The sequence below is a fragment of the Chinchilla lanigera genome, unplaced genomic scaffold (genome assembly GCF_000276665.1).
Source record: "Chinchilla lanigera isolate Chin_1 unplaced genomic scaffold, ChiLan1.0 scaffold00001, whole genome shotgun sequence".
Taxonomy (NCBI): Eukaryota; Metazoa; Chordata; class Mammalia; order Rodentia; family Chinchillidae; genus Chinchilla; species Chinchilla lanigera.
Genome location: NW_004955402.1, coordinates 11,633,638 through 11,647,640, shown reverse-complemented (window position 1 = coordinate 11,647,640; position 14,003 = coordinate 11,633,638). Strand labels below are relative to the sequence as shown.

Below are 14,003 nucleotides of genomic sequence, written 5' to 3'. Positions count from 1 at the left end.
GCGTCAGAGTGGTGGGTGGTCGGTGTAACAAAGGGCACTGCATCAGACCACCGCAGAAAAGACTGAGTGGTCTGGATCTAGGGTACAACAGGGACAAAGGAAAATACTGATTCGGAGAATGCAGGGAAGGCCAGGGCCAAGAGGTTTAAATGCAAAGGGCTTCAGAGCTAGGAGTACAGTCAGTAACGGGGAAGAATAGTGTTTTCAGATTTGCTTACTAAGAAGATACTTCTGACAGTCATGTGGAGGATGGATTGGAGCAGGTGAGACTGGAGACTGAAAAACCTGACTGATAAAGAGAGTAAGTAGCCTGCACATTCCATAAATGTGCAAATACCTTCAGTCTAATTTCAAGTCTCAGAAACTTTTACAAGTTTCTTTTAGGTGACTTTGACTATTCCAACTCTGGTCTTATTTTAGGTCGGTTTGGAGTTGGGATGCTGGTATTGGTAGTGGGTTGTGGAAGTCTGTAATTCCAGCACTGGGGAGGCTCAGGCAGGAGGATCACCATAGCAACACTTAGGCCCATGTGATTTCATAGTGAATCTGTGAAGGGGGCCAGACCATTTTGCAATGAAGTGGACTAAACACAATGTTTAGAATGGGTCTGGCTCCAGTTTTTTCTTTGTGCCATTTCTGCTGATAAATTCACTAGAGCCCAGCAGAAACAAAACTATTCGAGAATTTGCACTGTGGGAACACACGGGATCAGGAGCTTCTCTGATCTCTAAAGAGAACAAAAATGAGGCTCTTTAGTTCTTAATATTGAAAGTAAGTACATCTATTTTGCAAGTAGCTGCTTTAGGCGCTTAAATATTAATTAGCTGCCTAAGATACACCTGATGTCTTGTGGGAGAAACAAAGAACTATAGTTGGAAAGGCAACATATGCATACCACATGAAACAACAATATGCTTCTGTCTTGAAAGAGTGCATGATTTATTTCCAAATGCCCTCCAGAGACAATACTCATGTTGGGATTTGGCGTGGGTTGTCACTGTCTAAAAAGGTTGCATGATAGTTGTGCCACCAAACCAGGCCATAAAGGTTAGAAGGATGTGATCAAGCTAGTTTAGGTAAAAGTGGTCATTCTTGTCTGGTTTTAAGGGGAATTTAGGCAGCTTTTTAAAGTATGGAGAGTCTTCAAAAAATTAAAGATAGAAATTCTATTGACCCAGCTCTTTGGCATCCTCCCAAAAGAGTTAAAGACATCATACCACTGTGATGTATGTATAACCATGTTTTTATCTGTGCAATTCATGATAGCTAATTCTTGGAAACAGCCTATATGTCCATCAACAGATTAGTGGATAAAGAAAATGATATTTGTGCATAGTGGGGTACTACTCTGCCACAAAGAAGGATAAACTTGAGTCATTTGTAGGAAAATGGATGTACCTTGTGATCATAATTTTAAGTGAAATAAATTAGACACATAAGCTTAAATGTTGCGTGGTTTCCCTTACATGAAAAATTATATATATATATGTAGATAGAAAGATGGAGGGGGAGACAGTACAAGATAATAAGAAAAAAGAGAGGAAAAAATATTATTGTAGTCCATCATGGACAATGTATCTAAAAGTGTACCTTGACTTAGCGCAATTGTCTTACATGTTTTATATGTTCCTCTGCCTATTAGTCTGGTTTTCAATCTGTATGTATGACAATTAATTATATAAGGTCTTACAAGATAAATAAACAAATCTGATCCTGAAAAATAAAAGAGGGGTAGAAGGAAGATGGAATAAAAGAACTGAAGTTTTGTTACGTACATGTCCCAATTTCCCAGTTTCCTATATTGAATGTAATCATTATATACTGCAAATATGTACTAATAAAAGTCAAAAATAAAACAAACAAAAAGTATTCCTGTCTTCTTTCCTTTCTTCCTCTTTCTTTCTTTCTTTCTTTCTTTCTTTCTTTCTTTCTTTCTTTCTTTCCTTCTCTTTGAGACAGGATCTTGCTATATAGTTCAGGCCACTCTTGAACTCCCTATGTAGCCCAGGGTGGCCTTGAATTTGGCTCAATTCTCCTGCCTCTGCCTCCTGAGGGCTGGGGATAAAGGTGTGCACCACCACACCCAGCTTATGATGCTGTCTCTATCTTTGAAGAATTCCCCATGTGTGCTGCCATAAAAATTTATTACTAAGAAATATTTGAGGGAAAACATCAGAAGGCATTGTTTTATCTAACACCCCCACTTTAAAATTCAACAAATAGGGTGTGGTGGCATACTCCTGTAATGCCAACACTCAGGAGACTGATGCAGGAGGATCACTGCAAGTTTGAGGCCAGCCTGGGCCACACAGTGGATACAAGGGCAGCCTAAACTACATAGCGAAACCCTATGTAAAAAAAAAAAAGTTCAACAAATATTTATTGAGCGCTCAGAGTATCAAGAAATAAATTAACAATACTAACTTTGGCCTCAAAATTCTCAAAAATGCAAGTAATTAATTCTTTTCATGTGTATAGAAGTTGGATTTATCTCAGTTTCATATATAATAGCTTATTATTTTGAAAGAAAAATTAAAATTTTAGATAAAGCCTGCCAAGAATGCCTGCCAAAACCAGATGGACATGTCTGGAAAAATCTGATAGTGTTACATATCTTCCTTTGTGTAATCCATGCTTGTTTAACTGATGGCCTTGTAATGTAACTTCAAATATAATGCAGCATTTCTCTCTTTATGTTTGTTTAACTGATGGCTTTGCAATGTAACTTGAGATGTTTAAACTCCCTCAGCAACCGATGATGTCACCCAACCCTCCAATCACGATGGTCCAAATCTGCCTTTGTAGCTCCCACTTGCCCTCCCTATAAAAGTCCCAAAACCCCACCAAGCAGATCACTGAGTCTTTGAGAGCCATCCAAGTCAGGTCCAGTAATGTAATAAACTGCCTCCTAAACCTTCTTGGTGCCATTTCTCCCCATGTTTGGTCTGTTTTTCTGTAGCATTTTGACAATGTAAGACCTGCTAATTTTGTTTTTGTTCAGTCTTTAGTTAGTTTTGTGGAACAGGTAGTACAGTTTTAGAAAAACCAACAACTGCCAGGTGTGATGGTGCATGCCTATAATCCCAGCACTCTGGAGGCTGAAGCAGGAGGATTGCTGTGAGTGGGAGGCCAGCCTGGGCTACACAGCAAGACTCTGTCCTGAAAAACAAAAAACCCCAACAACTCCAGCAAAATCTATCAGCACCTTTGCTAGTAATGTCCATTTCTATTTGCATGAGTCTCTACTCTTCCCCTTGTTCCTGCTCATCAAGCAAATTATGTTGAAGAAAATCAGCTAAGCAGTACTTAGGAAATAATGAGGCTTGCATCACATATGTGTATTCCGTTAAGGAGCTCAGGGAAATCTCAGTAAAATACCACCAACTGGTTTAGCCAAATTCTATTAGAAGAGAATTCTCTTTGTAAGAACTATTTAGGTCCAAAATAAGTTTCCTAAAATAACTTTAAGGGAAATATCTTGTAGTTTGTTTATATTTTGAAATACAGACTGTAAATCTAGAGCTTGCCTGGGTAATATAGTTTGACAAGCAGTTTTACTTAGGTAAAACTATAGGTAACTGATTCGTTTAATTTTTTTATTTGTATTAGTCCATGTTTGCAGTACATAATGATCACAGTCTTCAAGGAGAGCTGGTGCATGTGTATAACACATCTCAATTCTTTTTTCATCCCATTTTCCTTCCACTTCCCCTCCTTCTTCCCTCCCTGTCCCTCCATCTCTTGGTCCCCTTCCCTTATGCAAAAATTCTATCTCTGTTTTCCTGGTATCTATCTTTTATTTTGCTTTTTAATTTACTTATATTTTGGATTTCTCATATAAGGGAAACTATGCGGTATTTAAGCTTGTGTGTGTCTTTTACTTCACTTAACAGAATGGTTTTAAGATGCATCCATTTTCCTACACATGACTCAAGTTTATCCTTCTTTATGGCCCAGTAGTAGTCCATTGTGTATAAATACTACATTTTCTTTATTCATTCATCTGTTGATGCACATATAGGGCACTTTCAAGATTTAGCTATGATGAATTGTGCCGCTATAAACACAGGTATGCATGGATCCCTGGACTCTGATGACTAACTCTTGGAGGAAGATACCTAGAAGGGGAATAGCTGGGCAGAATGTAATTGGTAGTTTTAGCTTTTTAAGGAATTTCTGTACTGGCTTCCATAGTGATTCTACTTGATTATACGAAGTTCCTGATTTGTTGGCTGTTGTAGTAGTTGCGGTTCTCTAGAGGAACAGAATCAATAGGAAATATACGCATGATTATGCAAGGGGATCCATCAGACTTAGAGGAAAAGAGCTGGGAGAGTCCCTAGCAGCTACCTGAGGTAGCAGAGGCAGGAGAATGCACAGTGGCTGAGTATGCACGTGGAGCTGGAGGAGACCACAGCAGCTGGGTCCAATATGATAGAAGCCAGAGAACAAGAGGGTTCAAAGATGCAGCACCAGTCCAATGTTAAAGGCCTGAATGCTCACTGGAGTCACCAGGGCGAGTCTGTACTGGGAAGGTGAAAGCAAGCGGAGACGTGGAGACCAATGTCCAAAGCCATGGCAGCAGAGAAAGCACTTGCTCAGGAAGACTGGAGTTCTTCAAACGGGTCACACTTCCTTCTTTCCCTTTTCATTGCATCCAGGCTGCAAGACTATTGGTTGATGCCACCTACGACTGGGACAGGTCTCCTCACCTCGGTTGGCTGTGTTACATGTCAATCACCCACAGACACACCCAGAACTGAGCAATCCTGATCTGCTAGGCTTCTCCCTACCGGCCAGTTGACACCTTACAATTTGCAGTCACAGCCACAGGCTCCAACCCCTTTCACCAGTCCTAACTGTAGACAGACACGAGTCAGGGCGTCACATTCTCCTAGACACGGAGGTTATTTGTGGGTGGGTATTTGTCCTGAGGATGGTCTGACTCAAAGGCAGCACAGGAGTATTGCTGGTTGACTAGGGGAAGAGAAATTACCCTCATTCGAGTTTGCGTAGCCAGGTGGTTAGCAGGCGATGAGACGGAGGGCCAGCACCCTCGGGTGACCAGGCCCACCTTCATCTGCACGTCCCCTCCCTCCACCCACCTGGAGCCCCACTGGAGATGCGGGGGGGGGTGTGGGGGGACTCCAGGGGACAAGCCAAGGTCAGCCCTGCCTGCAGGCAGGAGGGAGCAGAGAAGCAGGGGACGGTACAGCAGAGTAAGAAGGCTGCCAAGGGTCAGGGAGCAGGGCCATGTGAGCCTGGCTTCACGGGAAGGGCCTGGCCAGAGGGGCATTTCCAGAACTCCGCCTGTTTCGGCCTCTGCTGAAAGCTTGCACTTCTCCTTCTCTAACAACGTCACATGTATGTTTTCAGGTCTTTGCTAGTACTCCCCAGAGGCCTGGTTAAGTTATGTTGTCCCCCAGTAAAAGGTGCTGTGCTTGAAAATACTTTGGGAGAGAGTACTTTTTCCCTAGAAATTTCCGCACAGAGGAATGATATCTCATAAGACGAAAGGAAAGCAGGGCGTGGTAGCCTGAAATCCCAGCACTCTGGAAGGCTGAGGCGGGAGGATTGCAAACTCAAACTCAACCTGGGTGACTTAGCTAGACCCTATCTCAAAATAAAAAAATAAAAAAGGGCTGGGGTGTATCTCAGTGTTAAGACCCTGGGTCCAAGCCTCAGTCCTGCAAGAAAAACAAAAATAACTATGGTCATTTTAGCGCCTCCTCCTTTGGCCTTCCTGCTTTTAAAATAACATTTCTTATGGCTACCTATTTGGCGTCATTTGCAAAAATAAAACGGAAGCAGTGTAAAAAAGCAGGAAAACTCAGTAAAGCACAGAGTCGTTAGTCCCATTGTTCAGCAATAGCCATGAGCGCTTTTCTTTAAACAGTAATGGGGTGTTTGAGTTCGTTTCTGAACCGCTTACCTGCCTTTCTCCACTAAATCAGGTTGTGGTCCCGGTGGACCCAGGCTTGAGATCGACGCCCCGCCCACCACGAGGTTGCCCCGCCCACCATGAAGCTGCCCCGCCCACCACGAGGCTGCCCCTCCTACACACGGCGGCTCCTTTGAGGAGGCGGGGCCTGGGGCAACCCACGCTGATTGGCGGAGCTCGGAGCCACGTACATGTGGGGCGGGGCGTCCGCCGGCGCCTGCTGGTAGCCAGGCTCCGGGAAGGGGCCCCGGGGCCGAATGGTCGCCCCGCGCGCCCTGCTCGCCCTTGCAGTCTGCGCCTGCTACCCGGCTTCCTACCTCACGAACAAGGTGAGGGGCGGGCGCGGGAGGCGGCGAGGGCCCGTGGGGCGGCGGCGGGTCCGGGGACGCGCTCCGCGGCCCTGCAGCGGACGGGGGCTGGTGGCTGGGGAGGGCCTGTCACGCCCGCGCCCGTGCGCCTCCCTGAAGGTGGCGTTTGACGTCCCCGTCCCAGGAACTGGCTTTGGGGCTGCGAGGTCTACTTTTAGGGAGCTCCTGTTCCCTGTGGGAAGAGTCGAAATGAAATTAGCCTCGTCCTGCTTGCCCCGCTCAACTCCCCAAAAGGTTGATAACCCTTCAAGTAAATTAGTCGAGCTCCTCGGCCCCTCTGTCCCTCCTGGCTTGTATGTCTCCATCACAGTCTCCATCACATTCCAGTATGTGCAAGGGCTTTTCATGGGATTTTAAAAACAAAACGTGTATTTGTTTATTGTATTGTGTTTTTGAGACAGGGTCTTGCCGTGTAGTAGTCCAGGCTGGCCTTGAATTCACTGTGTAGCCCAGGCTGGACCCAAACTCGCAGCGATCCTCCTGCCTCAGCCTCCGAGTGCTGGGATCACAGGCATATGCCACTGCGCCTGGCTTTTGCGGCCACTGTTCCATCTTCTCAATCTGTGCTGAATTCATAGGTCGGCTTGGACCAAGTACAGACCCCCACCCACATCCATCAGTGTAGTTTCTGTTGCCCACCCACAGTTAACAGGGTCCAAAGACATCGGTTGGAAAAATTCAGAAATAAATCCCAGTTTGTAAATTTTAGCTTTTAATGCAGAATGCTGTTATACTTATTCTATTTTATTGTTAGTTGTTCATGTCCTACTGTGCCTAATCCCTGAACTTCATCATAGGTATAAACATAGAGAAGACAGTATACACAGGGCTCCATACCCTTGGTAACTTCAGCACCCTCTGGGGAGGAAAGGGACGCTTGTAAAGGCCAAATGGGATGCAAGCTGGGCAGTGGACACCCCATGAGCATGCACTCCTGCATCTACCCTCTCTACCAGATTATTATTAGTTTTTTCCAGTACTGGAGATTGAGCTCAGGGCCTTCACTTCAAAATGCATCCTGTCTTTTGGATTGTTTACTTTTTAAAATTTTGAGGTAGCCAGGTATGGTGGCTGTAATCCCAGCACTCAGGAGGCTGAGGCAGGAGGATTGTTGCGAGTTTGAGGCCAGCCTGGGCTACAAAGTGAGCTCAAGGCCAGCCTGAACTGCATAGTGAGACCTTGTCTCAAAAAAATAAAAAAAATAAATGAAATAAATCTTGAGGCAACATCTTGCTAATTGCTCAGTTGCCCAGACTGAGCTCAGACTTGGCAATCTTCAGCTTCTCCGAGGGCTGGGATCACAGGTGTGCGCCACCACACCCAACTTCTGCCAGATTAATTTACCTCTGAAGTAGTGACGATTTTTTTGTATCTGTAGTAGAGATGTGCTTCTCTTCCAGTTTTTCCAAAATTCGGTGCTAGAGTCCTAGCTTCTTTATTTCTGTATTTCTCAGTGTAGTTTTCTCCCACAATTGTCCCCTCTTTATTTTTATTTATTTATTTTTGAGATGAGGGTCTTGCTATGTAGTTTAGGCAGGCCTTGAACTCATCATGTAGCTCAAGCTGGCCTCACACTTGTGATTTTCTTGCCTCAGCCTCTTGAGTACTGAGATTACAGATGTGTGCATCGTGTCTGGCTCCTTTATTTTTACAAGGGAAAGTCTTTAAAAATACTTTTATCTTGTGTGTCTCAGCGCAGCCCCTGCTACTGTTCAAAGAAGGGTTGACTTTTGTTTAAGTTTTGGAGTAGCAGGTGCGAAGCCGAAGGAGGCTACTGGGTCAGTCAGGCAGGAGAAGCCACGGTGCCCCTGAGTTCTGGCATTGGTGGCCTGGCCTGGCGAGCCTGTGACCTATCCCAACAGTAACCTGGGCCCAGGCAGACACCTGTGTTTCCTGACAGTTATGAAGCGTCTGGTTTGAAGGCAGAGTCCACTTCTGTTCCTTCAGAGCTCCCCAATTGCTCTTTCTCAGTGACTGGAGGAATTCGAGGAAGGAGACTTTTTTGCTGTTTATTTATTTATTGAGACAGGGTCTTACTGTGTAGCCCAGGCTGGCTCAAAACTCATGGCAGCCCTCCTGCCTCAGCCTCCTGAGTGCTGGGATTACTGGCATGCACCACCACATCCCACCCAGGAGACATGTTTAGAACTAAGACTCCATTTGTCATAGATTTCTTTTCTCACTGTTCTTCAGTGAGATGAGAACAGAGTTTCAGCATTTTATTTTTTTTTGTGGTGCTGGGGATTGAACTCAGGCCTGTAACCAAGCTGGACGGGTGCTCTTCCCTGAGGTGGACCCTGGACTGAGCGGTAGTCTTTGGCCCGGGGACCAGGCTGAAGCCAAGCTTTAAGTGAACTGTCCTGCTAAGGGCATACAGGAAATGACCGGGGTCCTCTTAATCCTTTCTCTTACTCCACTCTGCAATAAAACTAGCAGGGAGGAGTAGGAGGAGCATACTGAAATACCCGAGTGAGTAAACTTCAGGGAAGAATTTCATGGATATTAAATATGTAATATAAATACTTTGCCCATGACCTTTCACTCCCTTTTTTAAAAGGTCATATAAAGAACTTATAATAGAGTTGTTTCTCAAAACCATATAATGGTTTTATTTATAGAATTTTTAAGCCAGCACTCAGGAGGCTGAGGCAGGAGGCTCACAAGGTTAAGGCCAGCCTGGGCTACATAGTGAGTTCAAGCCCAGCCTGAACTTCCAATGAGACCCTGTCTCAAAAAAACAAAAAAAGACAAAAGAAAAAGAAAAAGTTATGCAGAAGGACAAACACAATCCCACTCATAAAGTGTTGTACTTTTAATTAAAAGACATAATAGACATGTACTTTTGGTTAAAAGACGTAATAGAAATATAAACTAACCTTGGCAGGACTAGGTTCATTTAAAAGAAAAATGTATTCTCTTTAGTATGTCTTGAGAGGCCATTTGTTTGCCCCATAGATGATTTTGGAGGAATAAAGGATTTTTTGAAACTTGGATGTATTTATATTGTTCAGGAGGAATTTCTTTGATTCTGTGCTGTATTGACTAATTCTCTGTCATTTGCAATGTCTCCTAACCTGGTATTGTTTTTCAGTATGTCCTGTCTGTCCTGAAATTCACCTACCCTACGTTGTTCCAAGGGTGAGTAACTTTTCTGCTTTTTATATACATTTGTGGGAAATAGTCAGTCAATGTCACTAAGTGTTCTTTGAAATAACTTTAATGACTGCATGGGTTTGTTATCGAACAGACATACGATAATTGATTTAGCCACCCTGTTAGAAGGAATTTAAATTGTGTCCCATTTGGGAAGCATAAAAACGATAATACTATCAGATATTTTTGTACTCAAGTCTGCCAGTTTTCCAACTATTTCCAGAAGACGGAGTTCTACTGAAGATATTTTGGTGAGATGACATGGACTTTCGTATTCTCGAATGTGAATACATTATTTTTCCAAAACTGTTTTACTAATTTATCCTGCCAGCTGGCTGGATGTGAAAGTTTCTAACACTGTATTCAAACCACTGAATTCAGACCATGGCTATTATTTTTTTTTCTCCCTGCTGATTTCAAAAGCAAACAATGGCATATGATTTTTATTTTATAATTTCTCTGATTATTCACAAAATATTCTTATGCTTTTAGTTACTCTTTTCTCAGTGGATTGTCTTTTAATGCCTTTTACCCATTTATTTGCACTGAGATTTTTGTATTTTTCTTATTGATATAATATATTCTGTATTTTTTTTTTTTTTTGGCACTGGGAATCGAACTCAGGACCTTGAGCTTACCAGGCAAGTGCGTGCCACTAAGCTATATCCCTGGCTCCATGTTCTCTTATTTTAATGATATTATCACTTGTCCATCATATTTATTGGGAATTTTGTCTTGAGACACAGTCTCACTATGTAGTTTACCCTGGCCTTGAGTTCACTATGGAGTGCAGGCTGGCCTCAAACTCAAGGCAGTCCTCCTGCCTCAACCTCCTGAGTGCTGGGATTATAGGTCTGTGTCTTGGTTACTTTTCTCTTGTTGCTAGGACAAAATACCTGACACCCAAATTGAGGAAGGAGAGGTTTACTTAGCTCACGGTTAGTGGAAGCTTCAGTTCATACTTACTTGGCTCCAAGACAGGGTGGCATGGCACAGGGACAACAGTCCAAGGCGAGAGAAAGCAAAAGCAGCATGAGCACAAGGGGCGGGAGAACAAGCCTCTTTTCCTTTTGTATATGGTAAGCAGGCTACCCCTACCCAGGGCGGTGTAGCGCTCACACAATCTCCATGCCCTCCTCTTGCACAGCCTCAGGATAAATACAAAGGACGGACCCTGGCCCTCTGCTGAGTCACTTAGTTAACCTTCTAAACTTCTCAAGTTGACACAGTGCACAACATCCTAGAGCTGTAAGGGCGTGTCCTTTTCACCCCAGGGTGTAGGACTGCCCAGTTACTTAGTTAAGCTTCTACACTCCTCCAGTTGACACAGTGTGTCAACCATAAGTGTGCATAGCCATGCCTGGCTGTGGGAAATGCTTTTTTTGTAGTTTGCTTTTTGCCTTTTAGTTTATTTGTAATTATCTTGATAATGCATTGGTGAACGTACTGTTTCTTTGGTCATTGTTTCCCAAACTGCTCTGGGCAATTTGTTCCTATTCATCAGTGTTTCATTAAAGGTGTGTTCAGTTTTAATCACTGTCAGTTTATTCTAGATTACAGTGTGGGCTGAGGGAATCAGCCCTCCCTGAGTTAACTAATTTATGTGAGTTCCATTTATTACATGTCCGTCCTTTTGTCTTTGTTGGTTTTTGTTTTTCTTCCGGTACCGGGAATCGAACTCACGACCTTGGACTTGCCAGGCAGGCACTTAGCCACTGAGCTAAATCCCCAGCCCCCGTCCTTTTGTCTTTTGGTTCCTAATATCATAGTTATTTTTTCTAGGGTTTCTTTTTGGGTCCTTATTTGTCAACTTTTATGTTAAGGGGATTATTTTAATTATTATACCATTTAAATGTGTGAGAGAGCAAGTCATCTTCATTTTTCTACCTTTCTTTCCTAAATAGTGTTTTGGCTTTTCTTTTCTAAGGTACTGGGGATTGAATTCAGGGAGCTCTGAGCTCCAACCCTATCCCTTTTTATTTTTTACTGTTGAGACAGCATCTCACTTAATTTCCCAGGTTGGTATCAGATATGTAATCCACCTGCCTCAGCCTCCTGAGTATATGGTATGCTGGGCGTGCATCCCCACATCTGGCTTCCTTTGCCGTTTTTACAGACTTGGGGGAATGTATAGCCTGGGCTACCCTGAACCGCTGGGAGGGCAGGGTAGTACTTCCTGCCCCTGCCCTTTGTGGCAGCCCTGGGAAGATCCACAGTTCACTCTGCAGTTAGAAGGGATCCTCGGGCTGCCAGGTGGAGGGCGGATGCTGCATGGCGGACACAGCCCTGGGGTCCTCATGGTAGGGGTGAAGGCTGTGGGCCGGTGGGGTAGGTGAGAGCCCTAACTGAAGTGGGCCAGGGTTGAGGAGCTCCAGACGTGAGAGCTCTTGCAGGGAAATAAAATTGCCAGGATCCAGCCAGGTAGAGGAGGGTGGAGAGGGCGGAGGTGGGGTGGGGCAGCACCTGATTTGGCTGACTAGGGGCAGTAGCAGGAGATCAGGTTGGGGAGCAGCTCAAGGGAGCCTTATCAGTATGGTATTGGGAGCTCTCGTAGGACTTCCAGGTGGTGGGATCTGGTGCAAACAGGGATTTATTTGTGTTTTTTGTTTGTTTAAGGCAGGCCCTTGCTGTGTACCCCAGGCTGGCTTCAGACTTGGTGGCAATCCTCCTGCCTCAGCCTCCTGAGCACTGTGATTACAGGTGTTCGCCACCACACCTGGCTGGAAAGAACAGGGATTTGGGAGTTAGCCAGACAGGGGCAGCGGCTACGGGTGAGGCCATTCAGGAAAAGAAGAGAAGAAAGAATATGGAAGCCAGCGATTTTCCAACAGCTGGTCTCAGGGATGCAGCGCAGACACAGAGGGAAAGGTCCGAGGGACAGGAGCAAAAGTGGGAGAGGAGAAGGGAGTTGTAAGAAGTGGATGTCCCGCCAGGTGTGGTGTCTCACGCGTCACCCCAACACTTGGGAGGCTGAGGCAGGAGGATTGACAGGAGTTCAAGACCAGCCTGGGCTGTACAGAGAGCTGCTGTTGCAACAGCAGCACAGAAGATGAAATAATTGTTTAAAAAGGCCCAAGAAGAGCTAAATGTGTCTTCTGTGTGGACGCATGTGGGGGGCAGGCGTGAGGCGGGGGTGCTGCCGCTGCTCACTCACCTTTGTCCTTTACAGGTGGCAGGTGCTTGTGGGCGGCCTTCTGCTGCATCTGTCCTGGAGGCGGGGCTGGGTGGAGATGCACGGCGGCTCCAGGTATGCAGGCCCTGAGCTGGGTCCTGGGGTCTCGGGCTGTGGCTTCACCCTCTGACCTGGGCTGTTGAATGTCGTACGGTGTCGAGCCCAGCAGCACGGGTGGTCTGGGGTTGGGCTCTTTCTCCCCTTGTGAGCTTGAGATCGGTGATTTAGAAGAGTGCTCTCCTGGTTAATCCTGCCCTGTACAGTAGGAAAGCTGATGGAGACATTTGAGTCACAGTGCCATGCTAGTGTGGCTTCATTTGATCACTATACATGTGTGACTACATCAGGTTTAAATTATTTTTGTAAACCTTTATCCTGAATGATTTAGTCATTTATTTTTGCTACTGGGCATCAAGTCAGGGATACCACCTCTGAGCCACATTCCCAATCCTTTTTCTTCTTTCACGTTGAAACAGGGTCTTGCCAGGTTGTATAGGCTGGCCTCAAATTTGCAGTCTTCCTGCCTCAGCCTTCCAAATAACTGGGGGAAATAAAACCACCAAGGATTACAGGCATGTGCCAGCTGGTCCCTGCTTGCCTGCCTGCCTGCCTCCCTCCCTTTCTTTCCTTCCTTCCAGTGAGGACTGAACCCAAGGCCTTTACACTGAGCCACATCCCTAGCCCTTCTTGTTTTTTACATTTTGAGACAGAGCCTTGCTAAGTCTCTCAATTGCCCAGGATGGGTTTGACTTTGGGATCCTCCTGCCTCAGCCTCACACGGTGCTGGGATTACAGATGTGCCCCCACATCGGGCTCTTAGGCTTTTCACTTTGTCTTCTGGGCTTCGTTAGGTGGTTTCAGTCATACAGATGATGTCGCCATAGTTAAACTTCTTCCCAGAGACCCCCGTGTCTGGGTTTTTCTTGGCCCTGTGGTTGGTGACCGTGAGCCCTGCTCTGGGTTTCTGGTCACCTGGCCTGGGGAAGGGTGCTGTGGGCCGGCGAGCAGACGCAGTGGCGATGGGCTGCGTTTGCCGTGGCCGCTGAACCCCGGGCTCGCCATGTATTTGAGCAAGACAGCAGAGGTTCGCTCTGCCAAAAATGCAAGTGACAGTGGGAAGTCAGCCTGGGGGCCAGAGGCGATCGCAGAGTGGGGCTGGAGGGTGGCAGTGGACAGCATACGCCCTGGAGGACGCCGATCACAGCAGGTCCAGGTTCGCCTCCAGCCAGGCAGCTCATGGTGCAGCAGAGGCTGTGTCTGCTGTGTGCTGTCTCGCTCATGTCACACCCTGGTCTCCTGGGCGACCTCAGGGAGCCATTGTCCTCCCAGGATGTGCCCTTGGGGACGAGTTACCAGCTTCCTGGACGAT

General features: G+C 45.7%; 1 protein-coding gene across 15 annotated transcripts in view; it reads left to right on the top strand.

Annotated features, from left to right (window-relative positions):
- The first annotated feature begins 6,146 nt into the window (after nt 1-6,146).
- Nucleotides 6,147-14,003, top strand: part of Tmem241 (transmembrane protein 241) — a 127,263-nt gene continuing 119,406 nt past the window's right edge. For all 15 annotated transcript variants that reach the window (XR_001230962.1, XR_001230968.1, XR_001230957.1 and 12 more), the window contains exons 1-3: nt 6,147-6,270; nt 9,401-9,447; nt 12,632-12,709. Coding sequence is in view for 11 of the 15 variants with exons in the window: in XM_013503737.1 (XP_013359191.1) it covers nt 6,199-6,270; nt 9,401-9,447; nt 12,632-12,709 (197 nt within the window). In the remaining 4 variants the exon portion in view is untranslated. The remainder of the gene's footprint in view (nt 6,271-9,400; nt 9,448-12,631; nt 12,710-14,003) is intronic.